The sequence below is a fragment of the Oculina patagonica genome, chromosome 5 (assembly GCF_052425735.1).
Source record: "Oculina patagonica isolate OP01 chromosome 5, crgOcupat, whole genome shotgun sequence".
NCBI lineage: Eukaryota > Metazoa > Cnidaria > Anthozoa > Scleractinia > Oculinidae > Oculina > Oculina patagonica.
The window spans coordinates 9508103-9525650 of NC_135762.1; the positions used below are offsets into that span (position 1 = coordinate 9508103).

General features: G+C 40.4%; 1 protein-coding gene and 1 pseudogene across 2 annotated transcripts in view; both read right to left on the reverse strand.

Moving 5' to 3' along the window:
* Positions 1-825: 825 nt before the first annotated feature.
* On the reverse strand, positions 826-9917 carry LOC144655417 (uncharacterized). The gene is made up of 3 exons (XM_078515678.1): positions 9858-9917; positions 1082-3227; positions 826-1045 (listed from the first exon to the last, which is right to left on the reverse strand). The coding sequence occupies exon 2, from the start codon at positions 3060-3062 to the stop codon at positions 2295-2297; it is 768 nt and encodes a 255-aa protein (XP_078371804.1). The 5' UTR covers positions 3063-3227; positions 9858-9917; the 3' UTR covers positions 826-1045; positions 1082-2294.
* A 3498-nt stretch (positions 9918-13415) lies between these two features.
* Positions 13416-17548, reverse strand: part of LOC144655414 (uncharacterized) — a 34392-nt pseudogene continuing 30259 nt past the window's right edge. The window contains exon 2 of the transcript XR_013571089.1: positions 13416-15552. The product of XR_013571089.1 is annotated as an uncharacterized LOC144655414 (transcript). The remainder of the gene's footprint in view (positions 15553-17548) is intronic.

Sequence of the window (17548 nt, forward strand, 5' to 3'; positions counted from 1 at the left end):
CGTCGACCGCACAAGAAAAGTTGTTGCATGACAATTTGTTTTCCATTGTTTTCTTTAAAACGGACCATATTTCGGAAAAATTTCGGTAAGCTTTCGGAAGGTAGCCAAGCGTTGTCATTTCACGCGTGGTGCACAGGAATTTCATGTTATGTTCAACTCGAAACAATAGGAAATCCCAGAGCACAAAATTATTCAAAACTACGAGATCGCTTCGATATTTACTCAACTTTGCGTTTATGTTAGACAACCTTAAAAGTTTTCAATGAGCATGAAATTCAGAGATTGTTTAGTGTACTGATCAATTGCCACCCTGAAAAAGTTTGGAGAAAATTCATCTACGAGTTTTGAAACAGTCGCTTTTTTGCGAAAGTAGGAGTAAAATTGGTAAATAGAGCTAAACATTGAGCTTCACTATGATTCATGTATCTCATATTTTTCGAAATCGCGCAAGTCTTCCTACTTCTTATGGTTTGGATATCGGATATGGGACATTTTTAAAAGGATTGAGGACTAAACTCGGCTCTCATTAAACATCAAAAAAGAAGCAAATTTCTTTATATGAAGTCTTGTCTATATTTTCGCATAAATTACACCATCTAAAACGAAATTCCAAGATATTTCAAAATTCCTCTTGTAGATTTCGATGAAACTCCGCAGAGCTGAAGGCAAACACTCAAGGTATACGTAGCGTGGACGATCTCGAGAGAAAATGCGGTTACGAGCTAAAATTCGATTCAGAGCAAAAACCTGTGTGACGTCATTGTCACGTGATATTCATTCCGATCTCCCAAAAATTTATATCATATTGCAGTTCAGTCTATGTGTAATCCATGTGATATACAGTAAAAACCCGCGTACAAGAACCTAGGTTTTTTCAAGTTAGCCTAAACAGGTTCTTATATAAATGGTATTTAGGGTAAAATTAGGCTAACTAGGTTCTTAATTAGGTTCTTAACTTTTGTTCAAGAAAAAAAGTAGAATTGTTAAATGATCTGGTCTTTAATGTCCAATAACAGTATTCTTGGAGGCTTCGGTAAGCAAAATACTATACTATTTCAATCTGATTCTGTTAAAATCAAACCTATACTGTAACCTTCACTGTATATTTTTGAGAAGATTTTTTAATTCTATATTTTTGAGAAGATTATTTTTTTCTTTTTTGAAAATAAGAACCTGTTTTAGAATTTTAGCCTAAAATGGTTCTTATGTGAAGGGTGCTTAAAAATGAAATTTTAGCCTAACAGGTTCTTAAATGTTAGGTTCTTATACGCGGGTTTTTACTGTAGTAGATATGTCATTGACATTTATCCCTTTAAGTATGAGGGTTTCAAAGTTGATTGGTATCGCTAGAAAAAAACTGGGTCGAGCCACCTTAAGCCGTTATTTTGATATTTCAGTTAATTCTATGAACAGTTGGTCAGTGCCGAAATTGTCTAAAATTGCGTGACATAGCCCCTTTAGCGATAATCGCAGACGACCTTTAGCATGCCTTTAGAATTATTAGGTACCTTCCATGATTTAAATACCACGGTGTAACGAACGTGATTCTACTTAGACAGTTAAGTGTAAAACAGCGAGGTGAACAGTGAAGTTACAGCGAAAAACGCTTACCTGATTTTTGTAAACACGCCAATTAAAAGTTGGTAAGTAAGAGGAACAGATCTAGTATATTGAAATAATGTGACGTGGGCAAGTAACAGCTTTTCACACGTTCCACTGTCTAACAGCACTCCGATGAAATTGGAATCCTTCTGTATACGCGTATCCCTAGTCGTTTTAACACACGATGTACTAACTACCATTTATTAGCATAACCCCGCCATTACGCGTGAAAAAATGTAGTGATAAAGGTTTTGGAAAAAAAATGTTGCCAAAAATGCTGTAATGACCAAGTAGATAGATTTAACGCATGTAAGCTGTTTACCATGTCAGACAGTGTTAACAAAACTTGATTTAAAAGTCGCAGATTAGCAGATAGTTTACAGAGAAAAAAACTAACGATAATACAAAACTCTTTTTCTAGGAGTCATTTTTCCAACCTTAGAGATTCCAATTTCTTCCGCAAATAAAACAATTTATGATGCACTAAAACATAACCGACACTACTCAAGCACTGACTTCAGCTGTGCGAAATATGCTTGAAGAAAATGACGAATAATGATTTGAAGAAAAACAAGGGTAACAGTTATAGCTTAGGATATGACATCAACGTTCCCAAGTTCGACGACAATACATTGCTCACTGCTAAATTCCCCTTGATAAAACCAACAGTTGAGACAGTTGAGGCTTTCAACTTAGCTCAAATTTTCTTCAGTCAAAGAAACCGACATACAAGACTTTTCGATACTAAGGTTCGTTGTTTGCTCCTCATGGGGACTTTTAGATTTACGATATTTTTCATTCTGCTTGAAATTCAAAAAACTGTTCCTCACGTGCATTTCTTCATGCTTTTTGCAGTTTAACAATCGGTTAAACCTCTTTCCACAGTGCTTGCATGTATATGGCATCATTCCTGTGTGTGTCCGTTCATGATCCTTGCAATCTGATGAACGACTAAAGCACTTATTGCAATGCTTGCATGTATACGGCTTCTCTCCTGTATGTATTCGTTCATGTTTCTTGCAATCTGATGATTGGCTAAAGCATTTATCACAATGCTTGCATTTATACGGCTTTACTCCTAGGCCTGTATGTGTTAGTTCATGTCTCTTGCAATCTGATAGACGCCTAAAGCACTTATTGCAATGTTTGCATGTATACGGCTTCTCTCCTGTATGTGTTCGTTCATGTATCTTGCAATTTGATGATTGGCTAAAGAACTTATTACAATGCTTGCACTTGTACGGCTTTACTCCTGTGTGTGTTCGTTCATGTGCCTTGCATAGTGATGATTTGCTAAAGCACTTGTCACAATGCTTGCACCTGTACGGCTTCTCTCCTGTATGCGTTCGCTCATGTTCTTTGAAGCGTGATAAGTGTTTAAAACCCTTGTTGCAATGGTTGCATGTATATAGCTTCATTACACTGTGTTGGTGTTGTTTGCAAGCCGTAGAGCCCTCCATAATGTTTACACTTATGTACTTTCTCTTCTATCACATTACTGTTACTTCGAAGACAATTTCCATCTTTGCATATAGGTGTGTATAGTGGACACCTTTACGAGGCAACTTGCTGGAAGTTCAGTTGAATTTACTGCCTCAAGAGAGATGCTTCTGTGTATTTTTTTCCTAAAGAAATGTCAGAGGGAAAATAGAATCAGGTTTGCTCTTTTACGTCAAAGGTCAGGAGGATGTGACTATAAGGTTGAGAAAAACCCATCATAACCTGTTTAACGGAAGGGGTGGGCTGACCCTCAGGGTAGGATTATTGGATATAAAATTCATGAATAACGTACTTTATACTGATATAATTCCAAAGGGGAAAATCGCAGGTACAAAGTCGCATACATTGAATGTTATTCACAATGTTTACGAGCCATTCTAATTCTTATTCATATGGTATTGTTTAGACACTAAACTTAAAAAGAAATAAATACCTAGGATAAGGCTCTGAATCTGCAAAGCATTCTGTTCAAAGTTGAAAAAATACAGTGGGAGTAGAAATATGCCTAACCGCTTAATGGTACGCAAACCGGGATAAGCTCCAGCAGTGTGGGCTGCATGGCTCGTGGCTTCCCCTTTATATATTTATTTAGTATAATTTCAGAGGTGATTATAAGAATTGAAGCATTCTGATTGGTCGAGAAGCTCGGCTTATGAGGCTTTATTATATGGCTACAATAGTACGCGCGCTCTGATTGGCTGCTGAGCGGGCATTATTTTCTTGTAATGACCGCGCATTATAAAATTTTTTCTCAGCTCGACAGTTTTTTGAGTTGTGAGTAAAAGTTACTAGCGAGGAGGCAAAAACAGCAAAAAATGCTTACAAAATATAACTATCTTCTCAATAACTGAAAGAAAAGCATACTGATACTTCTTTAGTATGAGCGACGAAGAGAGCCACAGAGAGCAAGTTTTACCTCCAGTGTTTTTTCCCTTGATTATACTCTTTTGTTGAATAGTGCTTAAAGGCCATATAATAAATAACTTATTAACCTCGTCCGTTCGGTCATTACAGGGGAATCTCAGACCTCGACCTTAATGTATTGACCTCGCTGTCGCTCGGTCAATACATCAAGGCCTCGGTCTGAGATTCCCCTGTAATGACCTCACTCTCGGTTAATAAGTAGTATATATTCACCCCGCGCGAGGTGATTATAGCTTTGAAGGCTTGGTTACTTAGCCACGCCACCTTTGACATCCAGGCAAGTAAACATGGCCGCTTTTGCTGAATGAAAATTTCTTTGATTTGAAAGAAACCCGTCCAAGTCCTGGATATTTTAATTTTTCGAATTAACTACCAAGGCTTTTGGACCGAAAATGTTTTCAAGAGATGGTTCTCAAGGCATTAGCAATGATCGTAAACACGGCGTTTTGGCGATCGATGAGAAACTCAGTCAGATCGATTGAGCAAACATTATTTAGTTCTCTTCTCACTGGAGCTACTCATTTTCGAGAGGATTCCCACATTCGCTTAGAAGTCATAAACAATCATACAAAGGTAACGGACATCTATCTTTCTCATAGTGTTTGTTTTGTTCCGTTTTATTGCTTTAACTAAATAAATTCTGATTGTAATCGATGAATTAAACTGGTTTACACCGTATGCAAGTGAACACTTGTGTTTGCTGTTTTCTTGTTTGCTATCGTTATTTTTTTAAGTTCTTGATGATCACATCTAAAAATTATACTAAAACAATTATTCGCCTCAGGCTCAGTGATTATTGTTGAATAATTCCCTCGACTTCGTCTCGGGGATTATTCAACAATAATCACTTCGCCTTCGGCGAATAATTGTTAATTATTCAGTTTTGTTTATTTTTTTGACGTTTCAACCAACCTCATGGTAATTTGATGAAGTGTACTTAAGTATTTAAGGTACTGGTCAATAAGTACCGGAGTTGTGGGCCAGAGTAATTGAAAAGGTGGTGGCTCGAAAATTTGTCACCCACCCCTTCCTTCTGGCTCAAAACTGACTGCCCACCCCTGATACTAGTTTTTCACATATTTATAGTTTTCCACAAATTTGTGTGTAAAGTCTGTGGGAAAATTTAAACACAAACATGCAAAAACTTGAACAATACGTAATTTTAGTTTATAAACAATTATCTAGCTTATATTTATATACAGAAAATGATAACAGAAACTACAACCACTGTCTACCACTGTCTGGTGGTTATCGTTATTATAACTCACATTAAGTTGGCATGAGATTAAAGTTTTTCAACTTGCAGGCATGAGACTCAAGCACAATGCGTGGGAGTAGGCAGGTATATGGTTACCAACAGCATAATTTAACTATTAAAGCACCCTAAAATTTAGATTTAATTGCTTACACAATAACTCAAAAATGAACCCAGTTAAAAAAACATCCTGGCAGCAGTTTCAGAGCCACCTTAAATTTTTGAAAATCAATAAATCTCATCTCTTGAGATGAGCTAATGTAACTTCATGCTTGTAATTACGCTTCATAAGAAGAAAGAACACACACATCTTATTTGATCGCCGAATAAGAAAGTTCTAGATTGTTGTATTTGGATTGTTGTACCAGATCGTTTTTTGGTAGACTGTTTGCAAGTTCAACCATGCTGATGGATTTCTACATTCACAAAATATGCTAGATTTTTGCTTTTGTACACTATGCAGGAAATGGTCCAGAATATGACTGCACCAGTGTATGACAATTAGCTACAACAAGTGTTTGTGCATTTAAGGATGTTAGCCCGAAAGTCTCCAACATTGCAATTTTTCTTAAACTTTCACCACTGCTAGTTTACAAATTACTTATGTCAGAAATGTAAAAAAAATTGGGGGTCACGGCATTCCTTTTCGAGATATAATATCTAAAAGAAAGCACTTATTTGGATAAATTTCATTTTATCACTCGATATGATTTCTGCAGCTTCTGGCAACAAAATATTTTAAATGAATTGATGCAGGCCACCTTGCTGCAAAGTTTGACTGATTCGATCGCGCGTGGGAAGAGAAAATGAAAAAAATAATAAACTTCTTACATTCGAATTTGGCTCATTTTTTGTGAATCGGTAGAGAATTATCTAAAAAGGTTATTTATCCCGAAAAAAATGAGGGTCACTGACTGTTTAAGAGAGCAAACTGCAAGCAAAGTTAACAAAATGGCTACCCACGCTGTTTGTGTTTGGAAAGTTTTCTCAGCCCGCGCGCTCATGCATGATGTGGCATGGTGTTGCGACATGAATTACGTGTGCAGTAAGGAAGCGCATAAACAATAAGTGTGAGCGTCCTTAAACTGAAAATCTGAGGTAAGTTCAAATTCCTTCCCAGTTGCCCGACATCCAGCCTCCCCCCACTCCTCCCTCAAACTATCCGCAAAATTGATAGGTGCAATAGAATAAACTTGGCAGAATGAATTGCAGTCAGATCGCTCCAAGGTCAGATTGCTCCCAGTAAGATCACTCCAAATCGCTCCATCGAAAAACTAAGAAGTTACAAGATAGTCACAAGTATAAACAACTAACTTTTACAATTACTTTTCATCAGCTTGTCACGAGCAAGGAACATTTAGAAAAATTATTTTGACACTACCACGTTTGACAGTTTATTTAATGTGTCGTCATACGCAACCATCGACTGATTTCGGTTGAATTGCTAAACATTATAAATTTTGCTGGATTACAGTGTATCTACGGTTCTGAGAAAATGTTTAACAGTTTTTCTACTCTGAAACGAACAACAACAAAAAACTGACTGGGAGCGATCTGACCATGGAACGATCTGACTAGCGACCGGCAGAACTGGTTATGGTAAACATTGATATTTTTACAACCCAGTTTGTTTTTCACAAATTATACGACAAACAATAAACGTCCTTCCAGAAAACCGATACATATGATTGAAATAAGTAAACAGACCTCTCAAGTCTCACAATTTTGCCGTGAGACTCACGATTTTCAGTTCAATCTCACGGTCTGACGACAAGACAGAAAAATCTCACGATAAACAGAGTCACCTTTGGCTTACTAAGACGATTGTCTTGCGCCAATTCCGTGTAAATCCGTAGCCAGCAAAGGCATTTCATTAGTTTGTTCGCCAGACACAATCGATAATATATATAGAAGACACAAGCCGTGAAAATAGCGTTAATTTTTGTGTTGCTAAACCAGTAAAAAAAACTCTTTTTCTTAATTAGCACTGGCGAATCTCCCGGTTTTTTACCTCGATCTCCAGATTTCCGGTGCTTTGAGGTTGAGTCCGTTGAGAGGTCTGAGTAAGTAGGTTAGTGACCATTATTTAAACACGATGTAGATAAAAGCTGACAAGCCTGTGGGGTCGTGTAAATTAAAAAAGTATGTAAAAGTTCAAAACATTTACAATTATTTAAGCTATTTACATTGAATTTAATTTAAAACCGAGGTAAGATGAGTTTTCGCAGGTTTAATACGATCGAGCTATAATTTTCTTGGCCGCCGTGGGGGCGTGCGCCCCGCCCACCGGGGCGCACGGGGTCCCGGGGCGGAAGCCCGCGAGAGGGGGAGAAGGCGGACGCGTCGAGGACGGACGGAGCGGCACGCCGAGCGGAGAGAACAGACGGAGGAGAGAGGGCGAGAGCGCGCCCAGGCAGGAAAACGCTGACAGCCCACGGTCCGAAGAGAGGAAGAAGGCCAGGGGTGGTCCCCACCCGAGAAGAAGCGAAGAGGTGGAAGGCGCCCAGGAGAAGGACAGGACGAGACGAGACGAGAGAGGCCCAGCGGCCGCCAGAACCGCACCATCGCGGCGACCACACACAGGAGACAAGGCAGGAAGCCGGAGGCACGAATCCAGGGGACGCAGAGGAGAACGCGCGAGGGAAGACCGACCGACCCGTGGATCCGCCACCGAGCACGCACAGCACGAAGACACCCGGAGTCAGAACAGACACGAGGAGCCGCCGATCACGGAAAACGCCAGGGACAGTGACGCGAGACCCACACACGACACCAGAGAAGAGAAAGGGCGAAGGTGCAGGGAGCCAGTCCACCAGGCAGCGAGCAGGAGGACGAGAGAAGAGGGACGCCGAGAACGGGGACCCGGACGAGAAGAGACGAGGAACGGCCGGCGCACATCGCCACGAAGGAGACGGGAGACATGGGCCCCCACCAGACCAGAAGTGGGAGGGGAGAGCGGAAGGGCAGGACGAGAGGAGGACGAAGCATCATGGGGAACACCCATGTAGGCGAACACGCCGAACACGAGAGGACGGAACGAACATCGCACATGGGACGCAGCAGAAGGAGACACGCAGGAACACCACGCACAGCACCACCACCAGAGAGGCAGAAGACCGGACGAGAGAGCAAGCCCGAGGCACCAGCCACCCCCGTGACAGAGAGGTGACGTCCCGACCGGAGAGACCGAGGAGACACGAGGACGAGAAGAGAGACACTGACCCAAGACAAGAGGACGACCAGTGACCCGGAGACCCCCCAAGAGCGAGCCGACACCACCCAGCCCCCCCCCCCCCCCCAGCCCATCAACAGCTTCTATTCAATGCATTTAAGTCAGTCGGATCTCCCCAATTAGTCACAAGTGCATATATGTTATGGGGGGCGGAGGAGCATTTGAAGTGGTCTATGTGCCCGCTGCTCTTTCACTATATGGTTCTTGAAAAGTGGGAGATTCTTTGACAGAGTTGTGTAGTCTTTTGTGTGTGTTTAGGAGTGTTTATGGGGGTGTGGGGGAGCGCTCTGTGGGGGCTAGGCGAAGTGTGGGAGAGGTCTGGAGCTGGGCGCTCTGGAGGAGGGGAGGAGATCTGGTTTGTTCGTTTTTGAGAGAGGTGGAGGGGTAGCTAGATGGCGGCTTTTAGTGGGGGCCCCCAAGGCTAGGGGCTGGTGGTGCCCGCTAGTGGGGTCGTTCATTATGTGTGTGGTGATGAGCCCCCCCCCTGGAGGAGTTGGGGGGGGGATGGAGTGTGGAGAGAGGCGAGGTCTCGTGGAAGAGGGAATGATTTTTATGTGTGTGGTAGTTTTGTGGGAGTGGAGTGTGTGGCTGAGCTTTCTTAGAGGTGGTCTGGTCTTTTTTCTTACTAAGTATCTGACACTCTTTTGGTTCTTGGAGAGAGTGGGCAGGCTGGGAGTTGGAGGAAAGGAGTTAAGTTTATAAGGTAGTTGGAAAATGTGTGAGGATTTATTAAGTGCTACTTTTTTAGAGCGAAGGCTATCTAAGCTGAAGGGTCAGTACTAGCTGTGGGCCAGCTCGAAATGAATTTGTGGAGAGGGTGGTGAAGTGTTGCTTGTTGAAGTGTGCCTAACTCTCAGCGAGTGGTGGAGGAGTGAGATTGTGCTGGATGAGTAAGATAGTGATTGTTTGATGTTTAAAAGATGATGATAATGGTGAGTGTGTTTATATATGCGAGGAAAGTTTCTTATTTTGGTAAGTGAAAGATAAATGTGGATGTGTGTAGTTAGAGGGATTGTTAGGGTTGGAAGGCAAGGGTTAAGGTGTAAGAGTGTGGAGAGGAGGGATAGATGCTTGGGAAGTTGTTGATGTGGGAGCTGTTTAATTATGCTTAGGGGGATAGAGTCCTGTGAGGATTGGAGTGGTGTTTTTAGTAGACATAGAGTGAGGGATACGAGGGATGAAAGGGCGGGGAGAGGGGGGGCCGGCTGAAACTGAGCTAGTCATTATCCTGACCGGTAGTTATTTCAAAACCTGTTTTCTTATTCAGTGCCATAACGGTAAACGGTGGCCTGCATTCTGCAGTTAAGCTAGATGTGAAAACAGCACTGAAGTAGCCTCTCTTACCTTTACAAAACAGCGACAACGTCTTCGACAACAAATCACACGTACGCCGCCATTACTGTGTTTACACCAGAGCCCATTCTCCGCAGTCCGGTAACCACATTGAGGTTGGCACGGATCGCAGGATCGTCGGACCGCGGAAACGCCGGAACACCCAAGAGAGTGAACGATCAACTCTTCCAAGGATTTTCCGGACTGTTCACAGTTAAAGTGTCCCATTACTAGGTTTGGATTTCTTGGGTTGGGCGGAAATACGGAATATCCCAAGAATTTTGATACTCGGGCCGATTTTGAAAGTCATCGCGAAAAGGACACACTGCAAAAGGTTGGATACAGGCGGAAATGCTTGTAACTCACTATTACGTGTGCGAAAGAAGCAAAACTTGCTTCGTAATATACAGAAATATTTCCTTGACTCAGGCGGCTAGTTAACTGGAGGGTAATGCCCGAGGCTGAAAGATTGTCGAAAAAGTTGGCCTGAAAGCGAAGCTTCGAGAGCAACTGTGAAATTTTGAGGACAATCTTTCAGCCAAGGGCATTATTCTTTAATATACCAGCAAGACAGAAAGGGGTTTATTTATTTTATAACCCTCCGATTAATTTCTACAACGCGCTTTATCTCCTGTAAATTTATAAGAAAAAACCTACCTAATAAACCCGGCGTAACTGTAGTTGAAACAAATGTAAGGTGATTGGTTTACGTGATTTTTTAAGTTAAAATTGAATCAGGTGACTTCATTCGTTTTTTTTGTGCTTGCCTACAAACTCGGGCGACGGATATCAAATCGGACGGGGTAAATTTGCTGATACCCGTCGTCCGATTTTTTACCTCGTGATGCGTTTTGTCAAATGAGCGCGCGCAAAAGTTTATGGGAGGGTTATAACGGCACATTTTGCCTGGGGGCGATGTTCTTAAAAACTGTCGGTTCTGCTTGTATTCTGCTCGATGAAACATTAATTTCTTTTTGCCTTTAATACCTGATGGATCGATATTGCATCCAGGCGTGGAAGCAAGACTCCTAGTTGCTTCATGCTACAGAAACGGACAGAAAAGTGTGGGCAAGTTTCGCATTGAGTGAGGCTTTACCTTACTACAATATATTAATTTTTTTTTTAAAAAAAAGACAATTTTTTAATTCTATAAAACATGTTTCGTTTCGACAGAAACCTTTGTCGTCTTCAGTTGAATGATATACTTAGCGTAGAAAGTTGTATAATAAGTTGACTTCAAAATGCTAATTAAGAAAAATAGTGACATCAGAACGTGAAAATGTGAGAATTACAAGGATAATTTTAGATTAACATGGTGTATAGTTGATGTTTGAGGTAAGGTAGTTCTTTGCTAATATGAATAGCCTCCTTTATCTTGAGTCGAAGGCTGGTAAAGCGGTGATCTAAAATAAGAGAGCAATCTATTGCAGAGGCAGCGGAGCGTTTTGGAACTTGGGAGGCTAAGACTGTCCCAAAAATACTCGGCAGGTTTTTCCGCAACTGTGGATTTCGAGCATTTTCTGTAGCCTCGCCGCAACTCTGGAATGCATTACCTTTAGACATTCGATCATGCAATGAAATTTCAGAGTTCAAGCGCAAACTAAAGACGTATCTTTTTAGCTTTTAGTTAGATATATATAATTTTTATTATTTAGTGTGTTTTTACAATTAACTTAGGCGAATTAGTTAGTCTTTTTATTCTTTTTAATTCGTTTATTGATCTTCTATTTTTATTATATACAAATTTTAACTTTTTTAATATAGATATGTAATTTTTAATTGTAAATAACTTGTAAAGCGCTATTGGTTAGTAACAGAAATAGCGCTATATAAATAAAGTGTTGTTATTATTTGGAGCAACTTTTTCCCGTTCTATCAAACTTTTGGATTTTGAGCATTTCTAGACCTAGGATTTCCGAAGATTCTCCGATTGTTGTTCGAAGGCCGCACGAACGTTTCCGATCATTTTCGAACTTTTCCGAAGATAATCGGAGTTTTCCAAAGACTTCTAAAACCGGACCAGGAATCCTGTTCCTGTTTGATTGTGCGCGTGCGCCGGAGATTGTAGTGAAACGAACAAGTTTTCTTTTACTTTTCTCACTTTTTTTCCGCCCAGCCCCTGAGGAAGGTTTGTTTTGCAAACCGAAATATAGGGCAAAGTTTTTTCAATACATCTAGTTTTTTATTCACTTTGTTTCTTTTTGACCGCTTTAGCCGTCAAGATCAGTTTGCTGTCTATATTTTCCGTTTTAACCAAGTTACTGATCCAAGTCTTTAATAGATCCGGCACCACTCATCATTTTGTCGCTGTGATATTGTAGTATTTATTGTAGAAGTTTTCAACAGCCAATCAGATTTAGACGCCTCTGTGGCGGGCTTTCAGAATAGACCAGAGGTCCCGATCCCTGGCGCAGACCAGAAGGATCAGGGCCTCTGGGGACGAGATTGTGATAAGCACGCACACATTAAGAAAATAGCGGCTTTTTCTATACGGCTTGACTCGCAAGAGTTAAGGTGTTTTCGCGTAAACGAGCACCGGGGAATATGATTTCTTTATTTTTCTGAGTCTAGCAATCTCCTTCTTCTTATAAAATGAATATGAACAAATTTCTATAGTAGAAACGGAAACGTGAAATGTGAACTTAGCCGGTACTCGTGATTATATAAGCTTAATTAACGATATTCGCCTCAGGCTCCGTGATTATTTAACAATTATTTCACGAGACCGCGTTGGATATTAAGTGATAAATAAGCAACGAGCGATTAATAAGGCGGTCAAAAGAGCTTACATCTTCCGGTCACACGCGCGCCTTAACCACCTGATTATTACATCACTGAATGTGCTGAATGAAATTTCACAGCTACATAAACGACAAACTGAGGTGAACTGAAAATCAACCTTCAAATATTAACCGTTAAAATGCAAGGAAAGGAAAAAAAGACGATTTCGGAGGCTTACAAGTGTTTAAATAGTGCTCAAAGTTCAGGAAGAATTTCCTAATTCTCCTCCTCCGTAATAGTTGTGAATTTGAACATTGCGGTTGAACAAAGCCTTCGGAAGGCTTCTACGCTCGCTGGGTGTAGAAACATTTTAGGCATTCATTTAGCCCCTCTTTGGACATTTCCGACATAAATTCGTTTGGAAAATTTTGTGCCAACAGGACTTGACAGCCATTCTGTAAATTATGAGGTGAGTATTTTTGTCGTTGTTACGCAGTTATAAAATTATCAAAACATCGACAGCGAACGTAACAATTGTTGCTAGTTTTTATATGAAATTCCCAGACACGTACCATTAAATATCTTCATGCCGAACATTGTGGCTTTCTTTGTATTTTCTGGAACAGCAATGTCTAATATTTCTTGAATTTTAGTGGGAGTCAGCTCTTAAAAGTTAAACCTGCCAGTATCAGCCATTATATTATAAAGCTGAAGCTAAAAACTTCGTGCGGAAAATTTAAACTTGGCGCACTTTTTTCCATATTAGGTAAAACTCCGACTGATGCCTTATAGTCGGAGTTGAGAATCAGATTTTACTAATCAATAATAAACCCGGAGCATGAGGCCAATAATTGTTTTTATTATACATTGTAGTCACTATCTGTCTTCTCATTGGCTAACAGCCTACAGTTAACTCAAACAATCAGTGCAACCTACAGATTAGTCAACTTTGAAAAACACATGACCTCGATGACCGCAATACTGGTCAGCGGACACCTTGTATTGACAGCTGTCGATTGACTTTAACGTGGATGCCCAGAAACAGAGGTTAGGGTTAATCTATCGTTGGAGTGGTCGACGTATGTACGTACGCGCCCACAAGCCATGTCGCTAGCCACGATGACTATAAAAACTCCGTAGGCTGTTTACCATGTCAGTGTTTACAAAAGTTGTAGTAAAAGTCTCAGATTAGCAGATAGTTTACAGAAAATAAAACTGACGACAACACAACTTCCTTTTTAGGAGTGTTTTTTTTTTCAACCTTGGGGGGCATGCGAAAAATTCCAATTTCTTCCCCAAGTATGACAAATTATGTCGTACCAAAACATGACTTCAGCTGGGCGAAATATGCAGTAGTGAACCTAACATAAACGATAAAAACGATTTGAAGAAAAACAAGGGTGACAGTTATACCTTAAGATAATTTGCACCAAAAGCTGAGGCTTTTGACTTGGCTTGAATTTTCTTTAGTCAAAGAAACCACCATACAGGACTTTTCAACTTTTCATTCTGCTTGGAATTTTTTTAAAAAAAAGTTCCTCGCGTGCATTTCTTCATGTTTCTTGCAGCGTACAAATCGGTTAAACCTCTTTCCACAGTGCTTGCATGTATAGGGCTTTATTCCTGTGTCAGTGTGTTCGTTCATGTACCATGCAATCTTATGAACGACTAAAGCACTTATTGCAATGCTTGTATACAGCTATTTCAATAAACGTTGTCTAAAAGGCAAGGCCGTATGGCGTTTTGGGTATTCACTGCAAATTTACATATAAGCTTCATTAAATACACAAATTTGTATTTCGCACGTGAAGAGTTAACGAGTTTGTTTTTCGTTTCAGGAAGCCTTTCTGTAGCTTTACTTTCACTGTCGCTTGGCTCTGAGTTTTTGAAAATTCTTCTTTAATTCAGTGTGGCTAAAAGCACCTTGTTTCCTATGTTTGAAGAAAAAGAAAACGTGGAAATTTGCGTTTGTCGTGTCACTATATATTTTTGTATTCAGCACGTGCAGTTACTCTCTTCTTCTACCCATACTGCCTTTCAGTCTTGTCTTTAAGCGTTGATCCGGAGAACGTTACAAGAAATAGCTGTACATACGGCATTACTCCTGCATGTGTTCGTTCATGTATCTTGCAATTTGATGATTGGCTAAAGCGTTTATTGCAATATGCTTGCATGTATAAGGTTTCACACCTGTATGTGTAAATTCATATCTATTGCAATCTGATAGACCCTTAAAGCCGTCAAGTTATTTTAATGCTTGCAAGTAAACGGGTTCACCCCGGCCTGCATGTTTTCGTTCATGTTTCTTGCAACTTGATGATTTGCTAAAGCACTTATTACAATGCTTGCATGTATACGGCTTCACTCCTGTATGAACTCGTTCATGTTTCTTGCGATTTGATGATTGGCTAAAGCACTTATTACAGTGCTTGCACCTGTACGGCTTCTCTCCTGTATGTGTTCGTTCGTGGTCCTTGCAATTTGATGATTTGCTAAAGCCCTTTTTACAATGCTTACAGCTGTACAGCTTTTCTCCTGTATGTGTTTGTTCGTGTCTCTTGCAATTCGATGATTGGCTAAAGCACTTATTACAGTGCTTGCACCTGAACGGCTTTACTCCTGTGTGTGTTCGTTCGTGATCATCGCAAGTTGATGATTTGCTAAAGCACTTGTCACAATGCTTGCACCCATATGGCTTCTCTCCTGTATGTGTTCGCTCATGATCCTTGAAGCGTGATAAGTGTTTAAATCTCTTGTTGCAATGCTTGCATGTATATAGCTTCATTTCACTGTGTTGTTGAAGTTGTTTGCAAGCCGCAGAACCCTCCATAATGCTTAAACTCATGTACTATCTCTTTTGTCACATTACGTTAAAGAAAATTTCCTTCTTTGCTAATAGGTGTGTTTAGTGGACACCTTTACAAGACAACTTGCTGGAAGCTCAGTGAACTTTGCTGTCTCAAGAGAGATGCTTCTGTGTATTTTCCTAACGAGATGTCAAAGGAAAAATAGTATTAGGTTTGCTCTCAGTATATTGTTTAAAATTTTACGAACGGAAGGGGTGGGATGACCCTTTACCTGATTTAGGATAGGATTACTGAATATAAAATTCATGAATTACGTTTATATACAATTCCAAAGGGAAAAATGTTATTGTTTTCAGAATCCCAGGTCCACAGTCGCATACATTGTATGTTCCATTCTAATTCTTGTTCGTATGTAATTGTTTAGAGACTAGACTTAAATAAAATAAATTCCTAGGATTAAGCTCTGGATCTGCAAAGCATTTTGTTCAAAACCTAAAAAGTACAGTTAAACCCCTATTAAGCGGCCACCTTTGGAGAAATGGCAACTGGCGCTTAATAGAGGTTGCGCTTAATAGGACTTCGTTCATGCCTTTTAAAGCGTTCACGTTATTTCAATACAAAACAGTGTGAGAAGGAATAAGGGAATCACATAAGACAACAATAAACCCTAGTTTTAGTTTCTTTTTAAGCCCTTGTCTGTCCGACCTTGTTGAAAACACAGCCAAACATTTATTTACCGGCCGCAAATAGGGGCAGAAACAATAGCAAAACGCTCATCGACCTTGTATTATACTGATAACAGCTTCAGTACTAAAACAGCTGGCGCGGGGAGCCGCAAGGGGCTGTATATCAATGATCAATGTTTTATGTTCTTGAGATAAGGGACTTTTCGTTTTTTATGGGGCAGGGGTTGGTCTCATTTCCTTTTTTTTGGGGGGGGGGAGGGGGGGGAAGGCAGGCCAAAAGCTGTAGCTTTAAAATGTTGGCCTTCTGAAAACATTTTCCCGTTTTAGGGGGGTCATTTAGGTGTTAAGTCTCCAACGTTTTGCCTACAATAGCAATTGTGAGGTTCGGAAATTATATTTTTCCAGGGGAAGCATGCCCTGTGGTCCTGCTACATAACAATATAAAACAAAAGAATACAATCTTTAGTGAAGACCTACACTAGATTGAGGGAGGCTTGGTGTCTAATGGTTAGCGTGCTCAACTCCGAGTTGAGCACCCCAGTTTATGCCCTGGCCGGTGTAGTTTTGTTGTGTTCTTAGGCAAGGCACTTTACTCTCATATAGCCTCTTTCCAACCAGGTGTATAAATGGGTACCGGTGAATTTGCTGCAGGAAGTAACCCTGCGATGAACTGGCACCCCATCCAGTGAGGAGTAGAAATACTGCTAGTCGCTTAGGCCATCCCAATAAAATGTTTTCGCTTCCCATCGCCCGACCGAGCCGTTTTTTCGAAAAGTAAAAAAATAAAAATTCCAGATTCACTAGTCAAGAAAGCAAGTACTTCAATTTACAAGCAAACAATCTTGTTTTATTTACATCAATTGGTATGATGTGATGTCTTTTTCTTTAATATACATCGATACTACATTATTTAAAGACTGTTAGGGCATAACGAACGAAAAGACCACGTTTTCGAGTTGACATTCTAATCAGGCTTTCTTACTTAGCAGCCCGGCCTTTTCTGGAACCCAGAACCCTTCAAGTGTTCATTCTTTCTTTTTTTTTGCCCGACCGACCGACCCACCATCACAAGAGACGGGCGATGGGAAACGAAACATTTTATTGGGATGGCCTTAATGCTACGGAAACCGGGATAAGCTCCTGCTGTGCGGGCCACTTGGCTCGGACACGGACTTTACCTTTACCTTACACTAGATTGAAGGTAAGCCACAAGGAAAATGAATGAAAATGAATCAATGAACAAGTGTATTGTTTAACTGTTAAAGTATGGGGGAAAATTGTAACTAGTTTTTTATAGACGTAAGTAATATAAGAAATTGTAAGTCCAGACGTATGCTTCTGGTGATGTTTCTTTTGCAAATAATAAAGAATTCTTTGTCTTCAACAATACACTTGGAGCATTATCATCATCAGTTTCAAATGATATTTTATCTGATATAAGCTTGATTTTTTTAACTTTGAAAAACGTTGTATCTCTACACGCTGATCA

What these genes read in the sequence shown, in the direction of transcription:
- LOC144655417 (XM_078515678.1), bottom strand. Translation starts at nt 3,062, where the DNA reads ATGGAGGGCTCTACGGCTTGCAAACAACACCAACACAGTGTAATGAAG.